Source organism: Macadamia integrifolia, chromosome 8, assembly GCF_013358625.1.
Source record: "Macadamia integrifolia cultivar HAES 741 chromosome 8, SCU_Mint_v3, whole genome shotgun sequence".
In the NCBI taxonomy this organism is placed as follows: Eukaryota; Viridiplantae; Streptophyta; class Magnoliopsida; order Proteales; family Proteaceae; genus Macadamia; species Macadamia integrifolia.
Window position 1 is genome coordinate 28,178,501 of NC_056564.1, and position 17,706 is coordinate 28,196,206.

The 17,706-nt window shown below is 38.7% G+C and overlaps 1 protein-coding gene across 3 annotated transcripts; it reads right to left on the bottom strand.

The window, feature by feature from the left end:
- Positions 1-548: 548 nt before the first annotated feature.
- On the bottom strand, positions 549-16,164 carry LOC122087087 (glycine-rich RNA-binding protein RZ1C-like). Of its 3 annotated transcripts, XM_042656074.1 has the most exons (3): positions 15,937-16,084; positions 5,222-7,566; positions 549-1,499 (listed from the first exon to the last, which is right to left on the bottom strand). In XM_042656074.1, the coding sequence occupies exon 3, from the start codon at positions 1,494-1,496 to the stop codon at positions 780-782; it is 717 nt and encodes a 238-aa protein (XP_042512008.1). In that variant the 5' UTR covers positions 1,497-1,499; positions 5,222-7,566; positions 15,937-16,084; the 3' UTR covers positions 549-779. The 3 variants fall into 3 exon arrangements, with proteins under 3 accessions (XP_042512008.1, XP_042512007.1, XP_042512009.1); XM_042656073.1 differs by lacking the exon at positions 5,222-7,566 and having other exon boundaries at positions 15,937-16,164; XM_042656075.1 differs by lacking the exons at positions 5,222-7,566; positions 15,937-16,084 and adding an exon at positions 4,700-4,775.
- Between the last annotated feature and the right edge of the window lie 1,542 nt (positions 16,165-17,706).

Sequence of the window (17,706 nt, forward strand, 5' to 3'; positions counted from 1 at the left end):
TGTTTAGTTAATCAAGCCTCATCAGCTAGGCATGAAAACATGTTTACAATTAATCAATCAATTACCAGCCGATTATCATGGTTGAGTTAATCTAGTTAATCAGGCTATAATCATTCTTTTAAATATAAACGGACCATAAACAAGTTGATCAAACCCCCAGGGGATTGTTCAGCTGGTAAAGACCAAAACCTCAAAATTAAGAGACTATGAGTTCAATCCTCTTGGAGCCTGCCTATCACACAAAAAAATGGTTGATTCAAAACAATCAACCCATCTCCATGTGTTTAAACTCAATTCCAATATCACCAAATTAAATTCACATCCACCCACCAGCTTGGAAGGGTGATAGCAGTACCAAACATCCACCTAAAATCAGAAGCCTCTTAAGTTTTATCAAGAGTAATTGTTTGTATAACGCCTGCACATCATATTTCTTGACCACTGTCATCAATGGTTAATGACAAATCTTCAGATCAAAGAGTACATCCATCACTGCAATCAAGAAAAGAGTTCACTAAACAAACACATCGGCATGATGCACCACAATATGACCTGAGAAATCCGTTTAATTCCATGAATTCAATACAAGTAACTAGTTCACTTTCTACATTAAAATTTTGAAACTAGGGAGGTAAGCCATAGAAGAAAGAAAATAACAATTCCCAGAAGCAACAAGAAACAACAAAAGGAGACAGCATCTCATCTGAAATCAAAACAAGTACCCTACATAGATACAAGCATCTAAAACAGCCCAAAAACAGAGGAACTGCAAAACCACCTTAGTAGCGCTCATAGGAAGATGGGCGTCCTCCCCTGGCAGGACGATCATATGGACCTGGCCTTTCCCGGTAGCCTCCTCCCCCATACCTGGTTGGGCCTCCGCCCCCATACCTGTCGTTGCCTCTTGGGCCACCATCCTTATAGCTACTTCTATCTTTTCCATATGCATTCTGTGGGAATCGGTCAGAACCCCCATACCGATCACCAGCAAAGCGATCCCCACCAGAAGGGTACGAGTCACTCGCATAGCGGTCACGGCCCCCATTTCTGTCCCTGCTGTCAAAGCGGTCTCTGTCTCCAGAGCGTCTGCCATCATAACGATCATCAATGTTGCGATCACCATAACGGTCTCCTCCAAAGCGATCCCCACGGCCACCACCACCACCACCAAACCTAGGACGGGAAGAGAATCGGCCACCACCTCCAGCTGTACATTCCCGTGCCCAATGCCCTGGGCGCCCACACTTGAAGCAGTCGGATCGTCCACCAGCCCTATCTCCACCCCCATAGCTGTCCCTGCCACCAGATGAGTAGCCTCCACCATAGCCATGCCCAGTATCATCAGTTGCCATCTTGGGCTCAGCCTTGTTCACCGTGATGACCCGGCCACCAAGCTCCCTTCCATGCATATCTCTGATTGCATCTTCCATTGCCCGGTGATCTCCAAAGGTTACAAATCCAAATCCACGAGGGCGCCCTGTATCTCTTTCCAACATGATCTACAAAACACCACGCCAGAGACAAAAAGAAAACAACAGTACTAAGGCAACAGTAAAAGCATTTAACCAAAGCGCAATCACAATAACAATCCAAGTGCGACTCATGCTTTTCCCACATCTCCAGGATAAAATTTATGTTGGATTTACGTTTTCCTCTCCAACATTAATCAGAGTCGACACAACCAAAAAATATTCTGATTTTGCGCACAGGGAAGGTAGCTTCAATCAATTTTGATAAAATGCTATGGGACAAAAAAAACAAAATCATTAATATAGGAGAAAGTCATTGAGAAATCACAATCATCACTCACAAGAATAACTAGCACCAAAAACGAGAATCTGGCAATAGAAACAGTACACAATGGATTAACACTTCAAGATAAGCCATGTCTCAAAAAAAGAACGAACTACACATTGTAACATTAACTTGGTGGGAAAAACCATTTTGTAAGTCACACTCAATAGTACAACAGGCACTCGAAACAATAATAAAATAATTAACATATCCAAAAAGCAAGAGAGATCCAAATTGCACTATTAACATTATGTCTGGCAAGTAGGGATACAAACTTGAGCCAAAGTCAAGTTCAACTTCCAACCAGAAAGAACAGGCCCAGGAACAATGTGATTCTAAACTTATTAATCACCCAAGCCTGGGGCCAGCCCAAATGCACCCTTGGCACTTACTTATTAGCAGCATTCACTAATCACATATACCAACCATCCAATCCAGCTTAAAATAAAATACCTGTAGTGGGATGTTAAGAAACTTTTTTAAGTGGCAGACAATCATCAACCTTGACCAGCCACATTAAAGACCATATCTTATATGCATTTTGTACAATTAAATATAGCCATTCAATGCATGGAACAGTTCAAAGACTAGGTCTATCAGAACAACCTCAAATAAATTTTATTCATTTGAGCCCAGACCAAGAAAGCACTATCCAATACCAATGGTGATGTAGCCACCCAAAACCGTAGTCACAAATTGAAATTAGGATTGAATTCTACTCAATAGTTAGAGGCAGTTCCGTAATTATGGGAGCAAATACGACAGTTCGGGAATATTATTTGATTATATGTCCATAAAAAAAGGGCTATAGATGGAGTTATGTTAAAACCTAGAAAATAAAAAATCAAGTAATCTGGACTTTGGCTAAACAGGAAACAAGTGTAGTTAAAAGTAAATGATTTCAAATTTAAGAAGTTTAAGAAGAATTTGACTGTGAACATGGAGTGGAAAAAAGAGCTCTAAACTTCCAAAAGTAAACAGATTGCCTGGTAACTATTACAGAAGAATCTCCTGGGCAAATTGTGTTAATTAAGTCAGACGAGATAACTATTAATGGATTTGAAGGTGGAATTAAGAATGATTGCAGAAAATTAGAAAAGAAGAGAAAAAGGGCAGGGTAATATCAGATCCGATAATATAGGCAATATAATTAATAACAGAATTTAAAAGGGAACCCTCAATGTTGACAAGAATTTGCAATGAAATTTCAGAACAGAACAGCAAGGTAGAGAAGTATGAGAACAATCGATAGGACAAAAATAAACCTCAGAAACAGGGTACTGCCAGCAGCAGAGAAGAAATACTAAAGAAGAAACTAATAGAACTGACCCAGAAAAATAAATCAATTGAATCAGAGGAGAAATTCTCGCAAACAACAATGGTTCGGTAGCTAAAAGCCATCATAGTCAGAACTTCAACAATTTCTGAGACCTGATATTAATATGGCTGAATAAATATTGTTATACTCAAACTGAAAATGCAAATTCAACGACCGTTGAGCCCAAGTACTAAACAATCACTGACCAAAAGACTCAACTACGTAACACTATCAACACAAGGAAATACCCCAAGCAAAAGCTATCAACTCCACTTAACAACCCCTTATTTTAATAACTAAAATTACAAGAATACCCCATCGAAAGGTAAATTAGAAAACGCGGTGGAGGGCCAGTTAGAGAACGGGGAGAAATCTAAGATGGAATCTCAGGGTTGTAGAGGAGAGAGAGAATCACGTAACACCACACACACTGAGCAACCCAATCACCTTTTCTATTTTCAAATCTGTGTCTCTCGTTGGATACATGCAATTATATAAAGGGGAAACAAAGACTCCTAAACAGACTCTAAAACTGAAACTAATGAGTCCAACTCGCACCCAAACTCTCTCTTTTATCTCATATTCCCACTTAACCCATTCAAAACAAAACATGCTTTAAAAAAAAAAGGGACAATGACTGACTAAACTACTAACAGCCATTATTACACCAAAAACGCAGATTGGGAGGTTCTGTCTGGGTTTGGGTTTCCAAAGCCAATCATGCTCGTCCAACCAGTCGAGTGCTACTGCATCACAAGGCTTGTCCAAGACTAAAACCGTTGCTCCTTTCTAGGCCTAAGAAATGGCACACCAGACCTGTATTTGGTACCAAAAGCCTTGGGCTTAGGCTGCCATAGCCTGCTTCTCTTATCAAGCCAACCCATGGCCAATTCGGCATCCGGATAAAAAGGATTGTACAGTATAACATTGCAAGAATGAAAACAGTATGAACAGTGATCAATGACATTCTCATGACAACAGCTATTGTTTCAACCTTTATGCCCTGATGATGCACTCCGACAAGAGCTGGGACTAGTCACAGGTTAGTTATGTACAATGCATTCAAACATTATCACTTGAGAATGGCATATATGATTAAATCCAGACCTCGGATAACTCCCATCTTAAGGAGACCTAGCATTTAAAGATTTTTCTGTAAAGGATAGCAAACATGAAGCAAAAGAGTTCCAGGTATTTCTTAACTCGTGGAAGAAAACTTCCAAATTTTAGGCAGATCAAATGGATATGTGTAAGATCTGAATCCCTGTTTCTCTTTTGAGAGACAAAAAAATCTTTGAAGATGTGATCACACACTTGATTGAGTCCATGCCAAGAAATTAGACTAACAAAGTTAAAAAAAAAAAACCCTATATTTACGACTTGGCAAAGTTATTGCATCTCAATCAGTGATCCTGCCACATACTTCCTTGTGGCTACCAAAATTGGTTTCTTTCGGACCATTTAAGCCCCATCTAGAACTATTGAGGACTCAACCGTAGTCATAGTGAAACAAAATACTTCCTATTTCCTGGATATAAATCAGAAAAAGCTAACAAGAACCTTAGTACCTTAAACACGAAAACTTACAATGGATCCTCAACCAAGATCCTCCAAGAGAACCATATCATTCATCAAAACTACCACACCCATACCAATGGCGGGCATCAATCTGTATCTGGAAATACCTGCCATCAGAAAGGAAACTCAAGAACACCAAGAATGCAAACAGAAAGCACAGGTCGAAGATAGAATCAGACATTTCGATCTTCGAAGAAACAATTATACTGTTTGCTAGGAGAACAAAAGAGCTAAAAGTGTAGAAAGAACAGTTAAGTCCACTATACAAATTAGATCTACAGAAATAACATCACATTGGATGAGGATGGGAATTTTGTAACAAGTTACGATTAGCATTGATTGAAAAGGGAAAGGTAAACAAAATAACAATCTGACCATTCTCATTCTGCAGATGAACAGAAAATTAAAAACAGACCAAAAATTGCACAGCATATTTGTGACTAATAACTGATGGAGTGCCTATTACGGATATCTTGTAAGAAAGCACAAAATTCATTGGAACTACTTCGACATTTGGCAGGGGTTTCTTACTCAAGATAGCAGGATCTGCACAGCTGAACGTGTCTGTAATCTGACATTATACATGAAACTGTTATCCCCAGTGAATTCATGTCCATGAACTATAATAAAACAAACCTCTGGATAGCACCAACACTCTAATGTATCTCACCTCTAACATAATTTCAAATAGCTGCTTAATCTGATGTACAACCAAAAAATGGTACTACTTCCTCAAACTGATTAAGTTGCAATCTGTTCATCTCGCACTACAAAAACACAGTAGGACATGGACAGCTGTTTCCAAAAATCCAATTGTTCCACTTCATGATCAGAGGACCGACTGATGCAACTTTCAAGAATTAGCCGCAAAAGAACAGATAGATTAAACATTTATTCACGTAAATAACCCAATTACTTTCCTCCAACTATGAAACCCGACTGACAAGCACTCCCGAAATTCGATCTATAATCTCCGAAATTCATGATATCAATGCAGTGAAGAGCCCCATATTAGGCCTCAATACTTAGGGCAAGTGTTTCAACCAATGGTTCATTCACTGGATCACCCAAACCTTATACAGATAATTTGCAGGACTCTTTCACAGATTGGGAGTGACAAAAGAATTTTGTTTACACAAACCAGAGAAAAGAATCTGATAAATGGCTACCCATGGGATGACAAGTTCCAGAACAAAAGAATCTGATAAGCACTTCTCCAACGTATTCAGCATATTTCAAATAACATCAAATTGAAGTAACAGAACATCTTTCAAACACATGCACTATCTTCCAAACAACTTATTGGAGCCAGCAGGCTGCTATCCTGTTATCTTCCTTTTCAACCTGCAGTCCAAATTAATTGAATCATCTTGAACAAAACCTCTTCTCTCAGATTGATTCATAAATCTATCAGTCAAACTCTCCCATCTGATGACACCAATCAAGAAATGCTAGGAACAAAACTCAGGTTAACAGCTGAAATTGTTCTATCAGAATATCACCAAATAGCATTACACCAAATGAGACATGCTCCATCAGCAATCTGAGAGGACACTTGTAAAAGTGAAGCGGAAATACCATAGTACAGTTTATTTTCTTATTAAAGAAGAGGCAGAACTGATACGATCGTAACCATGCTATTTTGGGCAGCAATCACCAATCGTTCCCGACCACATTCAGAGGAAACATTGAGCAATATTAGCCTCAGAGTTCCAGCAACAAACTGCAGAAGTTCAAACTAGAAAAAACCACATAACAAACCAGATTTCTTGCACGGAGACAGAAAAGCAGGAACTGAAGCTCTTGCCATAAAGAAGCCGCCAATTGAAGAAAGAATTGCAGAAATATTCAGTTGCATCAACAAGCATAAAAAACAGCCAATGCCTCAAACACACTTGTATCCTTTTATATTCAGCATCTGAACTTCTCAATAACTTTGAGGGGTCAGCCAACAGAAGACATTCTTACAGAAAACAAAAAAAAAAAAAAAAAAAATCAATAGGGACCTTTCAGGTAAGCACACTTAACCGATTTATCAGGCATCGGGCATTTGATCTGTTCTGCAGTTTGATGGAAATGGCTAGGGGGTGAAATAATGATGTCATATAAGGTAGATTTCTTTGGGAAGACTCGATAAATTGTGGAACATCACATGCAATTTTGAAGCACTAAAAAAAGCCCCTGAACTCTGGAAATGGAACGTCATATAAACAATGTCTACAAATGGCACATCATCCAGCTGCAGATCTTGTTCATCTCAAAGTATGCAACCATCTCATCGCTGTGTTTCAGAGGGACGTGTAAGCTAACATATGACTGGCATTCAACTTCACACATGAAGGACTTTCTAACGGACCGAAACGAAACAAAAAAGGAAAAACAAAAAAACACCAGGCGGCATCACCACAATGTATTTTATCAAATAGTTTCTGCAATTAATGTTCTTTAATTCCTTCAGTATCGGATCCAGAGGGCCTATCTGTGTGCTAAGAAAGTGGCTCACAATAGCAAAAATCTTCTCAATATTTGCTACATCATTATGTCAGGCTGATCATTGAATCAGAGAATTCAAAGCCACATGACTGGGTTCTGTTGTGCATCACCAACCAAAGCTCATTTCATGAATAAAAATTCTTCTGACAAACTTCAACCTTGTCAGAAAACAAGAATCCGTGTCAAACAACAAGCATCTAACGATTGCTGCATCCAGTGAACACAATGCTAAAAACATGTCCAGTTATCATCTGTTGATGCTGATACTTCCAACCTTGTGAATCTCAAAAAAGAAACATCAACATTAATTGCATCACAAAAATGATCAAGCTTCTTAACTCGATGCGATCCAACTGACCATATATATCTCTCACACAACCCATCTAAGGCATCTCAAGAGATCATAGCCAGAATCCCAGAAAGAGAAACAGAAAAAAAAAAAAAAAACAAGAAGGGCAATTAATACAATGAATGTAGACAAGACAAGGGGGAAAAGTAAACAATTACAAACATATATATATATATATGGTAATTGAAAATACATGTGTGAGAAAAATAAACAATAAGCAGTTAACATCAAGTTTCAATTTTTTCTGTTGATCATGTATATTTTTCCATGTTTCAGATGGATTGCTTTCAGGGTTGATAGCTTTCCAGACATGTGCACAGCCTTCTAAAATAGCAAAATGAAGCAACATGGTATTGAGAAGCAGTGACAAGTCTTTTTCCCATAACATTAATTTTTTATTTTTTATTTACTTCAAATAACAACATTATTTAAATTTACTTCAAATAACAACTTTTTCCCGAAACATTGATCACAAGCAAATATGTTTAAGATTGTTAGAGCCGACCATATGTAATTGTCCTGTTTCTCCAATATATTTACAATTCAGTCCTAAGTTCTGCTTGCCTTACCCAAAGAGGTCCCAAGCAGTCATGAATACTTACAAAACTACCACTACTCATTCAATTTGAGTTATTTGTCACTAATGAGCCCATAACTATCCAACTTTAAGGGTTTCAAAACCAACACAATTACATTAATTAGTATCAAAGCCGAATATAATCATGAAAAACCCTCACATGATTCTAATCATGAGCTTCACAAGTTGTACAAGGAATTACAGGAAATCCCAACAGAGGAATGAAACTAACTTGTTAAGTTTATAGAAGACACAAGTTAATGGCAAAGACTATGGCTGAGAGGGAACAATCTCACAAGACTTCCGCTAAGATTCTTGCCTACATGAGGAGACTTGATAGGCGAGAATATGCAGGGTCATCTACAACAACTCCCAGTTTGGTAGTCGGTGCCCCCGAAGACAGCAACCCGAGCCAATTATTCCCCAAGATGCCACAAAATAGTTCTCAAACAATGATTACAGCATCAAGGTTGAGGTTATAAAGTTCGATGGCGAAAAGGGATCTGAAATCTCTCCTGACTAGATGACAAAAGTTAAGAGGATTTTATCCCACATGTCCTTTCTACATGACAAGAAGTGGAAGCTTATCTGCACCAAAGTTACTAGGTATGCATGTTTGTAGTGGGATGACATGCTACAATTGAGGTTTATCAGGGAACTTGGACATGTCACTAATTGGAAGGCTACGACGCAGTTTTTGAAGGAGAAATCCATTCCTACTAATTTTGAGAAGGTGCTCTTCTACAAGATGGCCAACTTCCATCAAGGAAGTCTTCCAAACAATGATTACACCATGGAATTCCACAAATTATCTTCCAGATGCAGACTGTAGGAGACCGATCAGCAGGGAGTACTGAGGTACATCAGTTGGCTGAACATATAGATCCAGTTAGAGCATGCTAATGAAGACTTTAGGCAGTCGATGTAGCAGTTGCATATGCCAAGACTTCTTAAGAGAAGTACAGTAAATTTGAAAGAAATAGTGAAGACTTCTTCAGCCAACAGGTCTAAACCCAAAAACGAAGGAAAATTGAACCTTATAAGGTTGAAGAAAAGAAAAAACAGGTCCCCAAGGGTAATGAGTGGCTGAAAACATCGTGTCATCATTGTGGCGAGAAATGTAACTTCGACAGCATATGTCCCAGCAAGACCCACTCTCTGATTATGGCTGAGAAGCGCTATTGGCAAATGTGGACAAGAATGGTGGTGAAGTGGCACATTATGGCCCCAGCCCATTTGATCCTAATGATGACACCGATTATGATCTAGATGATCAAGTTGAAGCTAACTAAGCTATTCTTACTCCATTCTCCAATGGACTCCTAAAGAAGGCTTAGGCTCTTCTTTTCTGGTAGAAGGGTAATATACTATATGATGAAAATTCTACAACAGTGCATATAGTTGTTGACACAAGAGAGAAAGCCAACCTTATCTTTGTAGACTTAGTTCCGGCACTTAACCTCGCACGAAAACCTCTTCTTAAGAAAAGTTATGTACAAGATCTTAGGCCTAACGCTAGAGAGGATGTCAAAGCAATTGTACGAATTAATTTCAGTTTGAGACGCTTCACCACCAAATGCCTTGCCTAGTAGCACATTGTGACATTTTCTTAGGATAAACATGGCAACAACTTTCGTCACCTAGACGTCATGACAACTACAATCCAAATTTAAGGCATTTTAATTAAAACAGATGATTATCTTAATTTGTCCGTCCAATAGACCGTTAAATACATCCTTTAAAATGTCATGCTGATTGAATCCTTTCCATTACGATAAAATGTCATGCTGATTGATCCTTTCCATTATGAGAAAATCTAATTTATACCAAAATTGATATCATTTAGTTTGGCATTGTACCACAATTTCTTGCCATATGGACATGGGTCAGCCCATATGCAGATGGTAGGGCCCGATTCTAGTAAAATACGCGGATGGAGGTAAATGGAGGACAAGGAGCCGTGTAGTCGACCCTTTGTAGGGGATGTTCCAGTGATGCTACTTTGACAACTGCTTTGACTTCTTTTACTTCTTTTTGTACTTCTATTTATTCTTATGCTTACTATTATCGTACACCATATTGGATCCATGTAACCGATCCCAACAAGTTGGGATAAGGTTATGATTGTTGTGTTGTATGGACATGGGTGGGTCCATGTGACCGAGGACCTCACACTCCCATCTCACTAGTCGAATTACAACTTAAAATAATAAAAGGAAGTGGCTAGAAGGCGAATTTAAAGTTTTATAAATTACAAGAATGGCATTTAATATAGGAGTTAATGATGCAGATGCACAACCTTGGACCGATCCCAACCCGTATGGGTATCCAGATGGAGATGAATCGGATCCAATCTAGGATCAAAGTTACCAATTTGGAAACAAAGCTATTAGGATCTTTAGGATTTAATTACTTCTATTTTGGGATTACATGGAATATTTTATTTTGTTTACTTAAGTTGGAGATAGGTGTTAGGATTTAGTTTCCATTAATTATAGTTTCCAATTAGAGTAGGTTTCCTTTCATGTTGGATTTTCTTTTGTTATTTATACCAATGTAACCGATGGGGATTGCAATGTTGAGTGACAAATTGGTTATTTGGTTGAAACCTTGGTGGTTTTGATTGGTCATGTGACCTTCTTCACCCCCTTGTGCGAAATCTCTTTCTGTCTCTCTCTTTCTTCCCTCTGAAATCTCTCTCTTCTTCATTTCTTCTTCTTCTCTGTTCCAGCAACCCTAGCAGTCCATCAAGAGGGGTATCGTCGTATCAATCTCCCTTGATTCTTCATCTTTCTCCTTTCATGTTGGATTTTCTTTTGTTATTTATACCAATGTAACCGATGGGGATTGCAATGTTGAATGATGAAACGGTTATTTGGTTGAAACCTTGGTGGTTTTGATTGGTCGTGTGACCTTCTTCACCCCCCTTGTGCAAACTCTCTTTATGTCTCTCTCTTTCTTCCCTCTGAAATCTCTCTCTTCTTCATTTCTTCTTCTTCTCTGTTCCAGAAACCCTAGCAGTCCATCAAGAGGGGTATCGTCGTATCAATCTCCCCTGATTCTTCATCTTTCCATCTCAAATTCTAGGAACTGAGCTGATACCCAGGGGCGACCCAGGTTGCCAAATCTGAGACCCATTAGTTCCCTGAACTAGGACTTCTAACCTGAGTTACAGGTCTGTTCTCTGTTCTACAGCCAGAAAATTTTCAGAGTTGTGCTCATCTTCAGGAGAGCTGATTACCTATACTACCAACGGGTTAAAGAGACTTCTGAGTGAAGTTTTGAATAATTTCAGACCCTTTAAGCTTCAATCGATTGAATCTCCTTCACCGCAAGCAGTTCTCCTCTACTGCTCACGTCACAGCTTGAGGTTGAAGATGAACCCTCTTCCCATTTAATAATTAGAACCCTTTTAACCATTTAGTCCTCTATTGCCCTTTCCTTTACCTGGTTATTACCTTAAGTATCAGTCTACCTAGCTTTCCAGGAATACCCCTCCCTCATCTCACGTTACTCCATTCACTTGTTTTCCAATTATTAACTTGGTTTCCAATATTTAGTACTCTGCCAGACTGCCACTCCCTGGAAACTTCACACAAAGTTACTGTTTTGCCACTTTAGCATTGGATTTGAGTGTTTTCTTATTTGGTTGGGCCCATAAGCGATCCAATTCCAGATTTGGAACCTAGATCCGCATCAAGTGGTATCAAAGCAAATTTCCTACGAAACCCTTTACTCTAATAATGTTTCCCCTTGAATTTATTACTCTTATTGAGGAACTTCATGAGAAATTTGATGATGGATTGAAGGAACTTCGATCGGAATCTCGGGAACTTCGATCAAATTTTTAAAAGCTTACCGGAAGTACCAAACGTTTTTGTGATAACATATGCAGCATAATTGGGGACAAGTTAGTGGTGGAAGATCCAGTTGACCCTAGACATGATGATCAAGATGAACTGAACAATCTGATCAATGTTGCATATGAAGAACTGATCGTTGGTCCAATTTCAATTGTGAAACCCTACCATCAGATTCCAGTCAAAGTTATATCATTTGTTAACGACCATCAGGAGACATGACCGTTGATCATGAGATGTGTCGGATCTTTACCTTGTCAAAGCCGTTGACCATGGATGTTGATTGAGTGGTGCTAATCTTCTCTTACAAAACTCGTGGTCGAGTTTTTCTCAACATCGGGGGAGTTGATGTAGATTCACAACCTTGGACCAATCCAAACCCGTATATATATCCAGATGGAGATGAATCGGATCCAATCTGGGATCAAAGTTACCAATTTGGAAACAAAGCTATTAGGATCTTTTCGATTTATTTACTTCTTTCGGATTAAATGCAATATTTTTTTTTGTTTACTTAAGTTGGTGATACTATTAGGATTTAGTTTCCATTAATTATACTTTCCAATTAGAGTATGTTTCCTTTCATATTAGGTTTTCTTTTGTTATCTATATCAATGCAACCGATGGGGATTGCAGTGTTGAATGATGAATTGGTTATTTGATTGAAACCTTGGTGGTTTTGATTGGTTGTGTGACCTTCTTTCCCCCCCTTGTGCAAACCTCTCTCTCTCTCTCTCTCTCTCTCTCTCTCTCTCTCTCTGAAATCTATCTTCTTTATTTCTTCATCTTCTCTATTCCAACAACCCTAGAAGTCCATCAAGAGAGGTATCGTTGTATCAATCTCCCTTGATTATGTAGAAACGCAACCCTAAAATGATGCAGAAAATAATGGAAAAACAAAACAAACAATGCACACGGATTTTACGAGGTTCGACAAGGTTGCCTACGTCCCCGGTGAGATGAGATCCTGCTTCACTATCAATGGAGGATAGGGTTACAGCGCTCGTCCTCACACCTCTCAGTATTGCTTGCATTACAGAGAAAGAAACTCTCGCTACAAATATATAGCGAAAAAACCCTAATCTGGAAAGTACACAATTGCCCTCAAATAAAAAATTCGAGCGGGAGGCTGCACTCTCCTACACCCCCTGCTATGCAGGGGGGCCTCCTGCCCCCCTTGCAACCCCCACGGCCCGCTAACCGGCTAGCGGGACCGCCGTCCTGCCTGTCTAGGTGCTGCACCAGTACTCCCTGGATTAAACTGCGACGGAATAGAAGACATCATACACCAACAGATTCTTCATCTTTCCATCTCAACTTCTAGGAACTGAGACGATACCAAGGGTGACCTAGGTTGCCAAATATGAGACCCATTAGATCCCTAAACTGGGACTTCTAACCTAAGTTACAAGTCTGTTCTCTGTCCTACAACCAGTAAAATTTCAGGAGTTGTGCTTGTCTTCAGGAGAGATGATCACCTTTACTACTAGTGGGTTAAAGAGGCTTATGAGTGAAGTTTTGAATTCCATAATTTCAGACCCTTTAAGCTTCAATCGATTGAATCCCCTTCGCTGCAAACAGTTCTCCTCGGTTGCTCACATCGAAGGTTAGAGGTTGAAGATGAACCCTCTTCCCATTTAATAATTAGAACCCTTTTAACCCTTTATTCCTCTATTGCCCTTTCCTTTACCCGGTTATGACCTTAAGTAGCAGTTTACCCATTTTTCCAGGAATACCCCTCCCTCATCTCACATTACTCCATTCACTTGTTTTCCAATTATTAGCTCGGTTTCTAATAATTACTAATCGGCCACTCCCTGGAAACTTCACACAAATTTACTGTTTTGCCGCTTTAGCATTGTATTTGAGTGTTTTCCTATTTTTTTGGGCCCATAAGCGATCCGATTCCATATTTGGAACCCGGATCCACATCAAGCTAATAGGGCGTCCCAATGTACAAGGCTCTTGCCGGATCGGGCTCGTCTATAGCACAGGGGTGTGCTATAGATGATGTAGCGAGATCTGTAGTGGTGACACGTGGATAATTTGAAATCGACGATGACTATCTCTAAGGGAGAAGAAGGGGTTTCTTACATGCATTGCAGGGGAGTGGATTTAGAAAAACAGTCTCACCCAACCTACTTCTCCGACGACCTTCCAGGTGGGTGTTCTTCTGCTCCCCTCTCCTCCCTCCATTCAAACTTGTAGCTTCACAAGGGAAGGAAGAATCGAACAAAAAAAACTTACAGATTTCCCTTCGATTTTCCCTTGCCATTTTTGGCTACCGCTTGAAGAAGCTCTCCAATTTGAGTTTGGCTTTGTTGCAACTGCCCTGCCCTGCCCTGTCGATGCCCGCTATTCATTTTGTTTTGTTTATAAGCTCTTCTGGTTTCTTAAATGGTTTGTTTAAATCCTTTTTTTGTTTGCTCCATTTTCTCTCCGCCATCCGTTGTGCATGGCAACCTAATCGAGCCCCTGGCGCTGTAATTTCCGACTAACTTTCCCTTTTCTTTTGTTTTACTTCCCCATGTTCATTTATTTCTCAACTATGTAACAATCTCCCCATCCCTTTACTTTTGGATTTTCCATTGTGTTTATTGCATTCGTTGTGCCATGGTTGATGATCGATGAAAGCTTGGGCGCAGAACCAAGTTCTGGTCATTTTTCCGACTGCTTGATCGCTGGAATGGGTCGCTAGAGAAGGACAGTGTAATCTGGTGTTTTTCTGGTCCAGGAGTCTCTCTACATCTGCAATAACTAGCACCTTAGGATCAAACGTATGCCATGTGTCACGATATGGAGCTGTGCTACACCATCTGTAGCACACCCCCTGTGCTACAAACGAGCCCGATCCGGCTCTTGCCATTGTCATAATGTACGCAATATTAACCCCGCTAGGTGGAGAGGCTGGTTCCCAACTCGAACCCACAACTACTAGGTCACATTGGAACAACCTTGCCGTTGCACTGAGGTCTGCTCACATGCCTAAAATCTGCTAAAATGTGACCTAATTCAACTGGTCCAGATTCTGTTTCATTCATCACATCAGGATGGTTTTATGAGATATTACCCATATCATGGTCCCAATGTCCAATGGTAATCCCCCTGTCCGGCTATCTATTTGGTGTCTGAGATTTAGTGTCAATTTATTTTCTGACCTATTCTGTGGCCTGCGGCTAGGGGATTTTGTTTTTGTTATTGCTGTGACTTTTAGCGGGGTTTATTCTTACAATTGAGGGGTATTATTAGTACACATCAGGAACCGGTTGAATATCGTTTGTGGAACTGTAAGTTGATTTTATAACCTGTTATCAGACCTATTGGCATTGCCTATTGTGAGCTATTTAGTGATCTCACTGGGGTCAGGTAGTTTCTACCAGGCCGTACAGTAGGTTAACTCTTGAATAATGAAACTAAAAGGCTCACCACACAAAACCAAGAGTGAACCGAGAAGTTCCAAGAAATAAAACATAGGCAAGAGGAAATTTACATGAAACCATAATCAGAATCCTCAAAACATTTTGAAATTTTTTTTTTTCCAGATGATAGCATTGCAAGTGAATGATATATCAAGAATATTGCGGGAAATATATGCTTGATTCCAAAACCAGGGTATGATCTGATTCCGATGGATATATCATGCTGTCGGAACTCAGAAGAACAATAAAGTATGATCTGATGCCGATGGATATGAATGTTTTGTATATCTTTTCACATTAACCTAAAATGCCGAATATCATCCAATCTTGAGAATTAGCTCAACATCTGAACCTCTTTTTCCCCTTATCCGCCTATATAAATTACACATGGTCCTTTAATCATTCAAAGATTTATGAGGAAACAAAAAAAAGACACAAGTTACAAACAATAACAGATCCACACAATGTTATACTATAATTTCACAACGATTTGCAGACCATCAAATCACAGTAACAGAGAGGCGCAAAGATAAAAAGATGAAATCTACCTGAGTTTCAAGAACTTTCCCAAAGCGACTGAATGCGTTTTCGAGCTGCCGCTCTGTGGTGTCCCACGACAAACCGCCGACAAAAATACGCATATCTTCTTCCTTCCCAACCATCTTCGCAAACCCTAGAAAACCAAATACGTAAGGTCGGTCCTATTTAATCCGCCAACAAGAACCAGTGTAGAGAAAAGAAAGCGAAATAAACAACGATTCTATAGCGGTAACCCTAGGGAGAAAGGGAAAAAATATCTAAGGGCAGTTCCTGTAATAGTGCATATCCAAATCATGAATAGTCATAAATGCCCTTTCGCTCATGTGAATATGTGATACGGTCAGGTGACCAAACGACGTCCCGGTAGATGACCTAAGTGACCTCTCTCTCTCTCTCTCTCTCTCTACACGACTCAATAAATCACTCCGTTTGTTACATGGTGACCCAGGGATGTAAATGAATACCTTTTTAAATTTTTTTTGGGAAAATATGTAAATGAATACCGAAATCTGAATTTGAATCCTCATTTATATTTGTTTAGGAGATACTGTATCTGATGAAAGGGTATTTGAATCACTGTTAGCAAAAAGGTAACGGCAAAAAAACAGAGAATGGCAACAAATGAAAAATGAATGGTACAGAGTTTTAAACGTGTATATTTTAAACAAATAATACAAACAAAATAGTACTATACTTGCATAAATTAATGAATTATTACATAAATACTTGCATCTAATGTTAAAAATAACTACAATATTCAACACTAATGCATGTATATATATATCATGTCTCATTATAAGTTTTATGACATATAATTGAATATCATTCACTGTCGATCTTAAATTCATACACCACGCATGTCAAAGTTTTATTGAGCAATGTGATTTGGCTATGATGTTGTTCATATGTTGTCAACATAGTAACACACTCTTTGAACAATGTATGTTCAGTATGAGTTAGTAGTCATCGTTTTATAAACATTTGTCAGCAAACGCATCAATTTGTATTTCAATTTTGGGATCCATACATTGATATTGAGTTGAAGGTGATACATGATAAACATAGGCTATTGAGTTAGCTTAAAGTTGGCGAAAGAATCAGTTGGATCAGAGTTCGAGAGATATAGATATGGTCAATTAAGTAGACATTATGTTCAACAAGTTAAGTTTTTAAAAATGCAAAAAAAAATTGAAACGTGTTTTAAACGTGTTTATAACATAAATGCTTGTCGTTTACTATTTTTCTAAGTATATTTGAGAAGCATAAGAGAAAATGTGTTTTAGACAGTAAAAAACGATAACGTTTCACGTTTTTGCTAACAGTGATCTGAATTCAAATTCAAATGATCCAAAAAATAATTATCCATTTCAATTAGATAATTATTGATGATTTTTAGGATTCATGAAGTTTAAAAAGATTCAAAAAAATGATGAAAAGAGTCAAGACAACTTAGAAAGATGGATTAAAAGCAAATTGTATTCACAGGGGGAGGGGGATGGGGAGGTTTGAATTACATAAGTCAAAGAGTAAATGGATAATTGAAAATCTGAATTCGATTTGCATCTATATACGGTTAGGGCTACCAAATCCATTCAAAGAATATCTAAATCTAATCACATTTGATCTAAATTCGATCCATATTTGATCCGTTTACATCCTACTTACATGTGCATAAAAAATCATAGAGGAGGGTTGAGCATAACACTTTTTTTTTTTATAAAAAATAGTTATAAAATATAGGTTTTGAACCCAAAGACCCTAACCCTTTTTTTTTTTTT

What these genes read in the sequence shown, in the direction of transcription:
- LOC122087087 (XM_042656073.1), bottom strand. Translation starts at nt 16,050, where the DNA reads ATGGTTGGGAAGGAAGAAGATATGCGTATTTTTGTCGGCGGTTTGTCG. An exon ending in GGAAAGTTCTTGAAACTCAG is followed by an intron (nt 1,500 to 15,936) that starts GTAGATTTCATC and finishes GGTGTTTTGTAG; the next exon opens with ATCATGTTGGAAAGAGATAC.